This window comes from Mirounga leonina, unplaced genomic scaffold (genome assembly GCF_011800145.1).
Source record: "Mirounga leonina isolate KUSES-001 unplaced genomic scaffold, KU_Mleo_1.0 Mir_200, whole genome shotgun sequence".
Taxonomy (NCBI): domain Eukaryota; kingdom Metazoa; phylum Chordata; class Mammalia; order Carnivora; family Phocidae; genus Mirounga; species Mirounga leonina.
The window spans coordinates 26435426-26437406 of record NW_023270503.1 but is presented as its reverse complement, the minus strand read 5'-3'; the positions used below and the strand labels follow the sequence as shown (position 1 = coordinate 26437406).

The window sequence follows — 1981 nt, the reverse complement described above, 5'->3', positions numbered from 1 at the left end:
GGGTGGTAATTATGTGAGTCTTTGAAGTCCAGCAATAAAACGCTGACTTCAAGTCCAAAGGGCAGAATGATTAGATGCTATTCTAGTTTAGAAAACATACTCTTTTCTCTTGTATGAGTTAGGAATATTTCAAAGGAAAATTCATCAGAATTGAATCTAATGTCTACATTTGGTAAGAATAAACAATATGGAAAACAAAGGAATGTTTGTGGTTGGGTGCATGGATGTGTGTAAGGTGAAGATTCAAAAAACATCATTTACTCAATGCTAAATCCTCACTAATTGGCCAGAAGATTAAGAAATAATCATGTGTCCTGGTGGTCAGCAGCAGCCGGCCAGGGTATATAAAGGCCCCAGAGCCCGACAAAGACATTCACACCCGACAACACCCAAATCCTCTCACCAGTCCAACCCAAACCAACCCCAGACATCACCATGTCCGACTCCTGCTGCGGCTCCACCTGCTCCTCCCCGGGCTGTGGGGGAGGCTACTGCCAGCCCTGCTGCTGCCGTGACCCCTGCTGCTGCCGCCCCGTGTCCTGCCAGACCACCGTGTGCCGCCCCGTGACCTGCACCTGCCGCTGCACGCGCCCCATCTGTGAGCCCTGCCACCGCCCTGTCTGCTGTGACCCCTGCTCCCTGCAGGAGGGCTGCTGCCGCCCCATCAGCTGCTGCCCCACGTCCTGCACGGCCGTGGTCTGCCGCCCCTGCTGCTGGACCTCCACCTGCTGCCAGCCCATCTCTGTGCAGGCGCCCTGCTGCCGCCCCCCCTGCTGCCAGCCTGCCCCCTGCCGCACCACCTGCAGGACCTCCCCCTGCTGCTGAGACCCCACCACCCCCACAGAGCAACACACTGGAGCCTAAGCACCTATTCTGCATTTCAAGAAAGTAGAAAGAAAAATAGATGTTTTTCATAAGGTGACAATAGTCATTTTTACATCCTACCATTTGGATACACAAGCAGATGTCCATCACCACCCTCAGCCAAATTCCTACGTCTCCATCAGCAGAAGACACCATGGATGGTAAATCTGTCTTCAAACGTCCTCAAAATGGACTTTGCAAACCCATCCTGAACTCTGAGGGCTGTTCAAACCCTCCCTATCATCTTTTGTAATGTGCTGCTCACTTGTTTTCAATAAACTCATTTTTCCTGTAAACTTCCCTGCTCTCTGATTCATTCAGTAGTGCATGTTTATTAGTGTACACAGATGATCAGACAAGGAATAGGAAGAAGGAAGACAACACAGAGAAGGTGAGGAAGACAGGAGAGGAAAGGGAGAGGTGCTAGGAATCCTGATATGAATCTTAGAAGGTGGTACAGGATGGCCAGGCTAGTCCTCAGACTGCTTACGTGGGTAGGAAATCTGTGCACATGGGGTCCTCTAGGGTCTGTCCTTTGCCCACATGTCCAGGTTCATGTCTCAACACCCCCCACTAAGTTTCACTGCAAGTAACACTAAACTCACAGTAACTGGCACATGCCATGCAGTTCCATATGTCTTTGCTTCTGTCATATTCTTTCATTTGCCTGGAATATTTTTTTCCACCTCCCCCTTCCCTCCACTTTCTTCACCTACCTAACACTGAGTCATTTCAAAGATTCAGCTCAGCCTTCTGTAGTAGTCCTGTCCTAACCCCTCCATCATATATACACACCCACACACAGACATGTGTGTACATGCATGCGCATGCATGCACACACACACAGAGGTCCGGTTAGGTGCCCCTAACATGTGCCAATAGTATCCTATGCTTACTTCCTTCCCCATATGGCATAATATTGAGATGATCTATTTCTCTGTCTCCAATGAAGGGGCCACAATTTATTTATTCTGGCTTTCAGTACTGAGCTCAATGTTTAGAATATGGTTGGTACTTGATCTCTATTTGTTGAATCAAACAAAATGAGAAGGTAATTGTCTTCATGACAAGAATTCTAAAAGGTAGATATTCTACTTTAAGCAGAATCTTCAGCATC

At 48.3% G+C, this 1981-nt stretch overlaps 1 protein-coding gene across 1 annotated transcript; it reads left to right on the top strand.

Moving 5' to 3' along the window:
* The first annotated feature begins 321 nt into the window (after positions 1 to 321).
* LOC118025147 (keratin-associated protein 2-3) lies at positions 322 to 825 on the top strand. The gene has a single exon (XM_035027472.1). It carries the CDS (start codon positions 436 to 438, stop codon positions 823 to 825), a length of 390 nt encoding a protein of 129 aa, XP_034883363.1. The 5' UTR covers positions 322 to 435.
* The last annotated feature ends 1156 nt before the right edge of the window (positions 826 to 1981 follow it).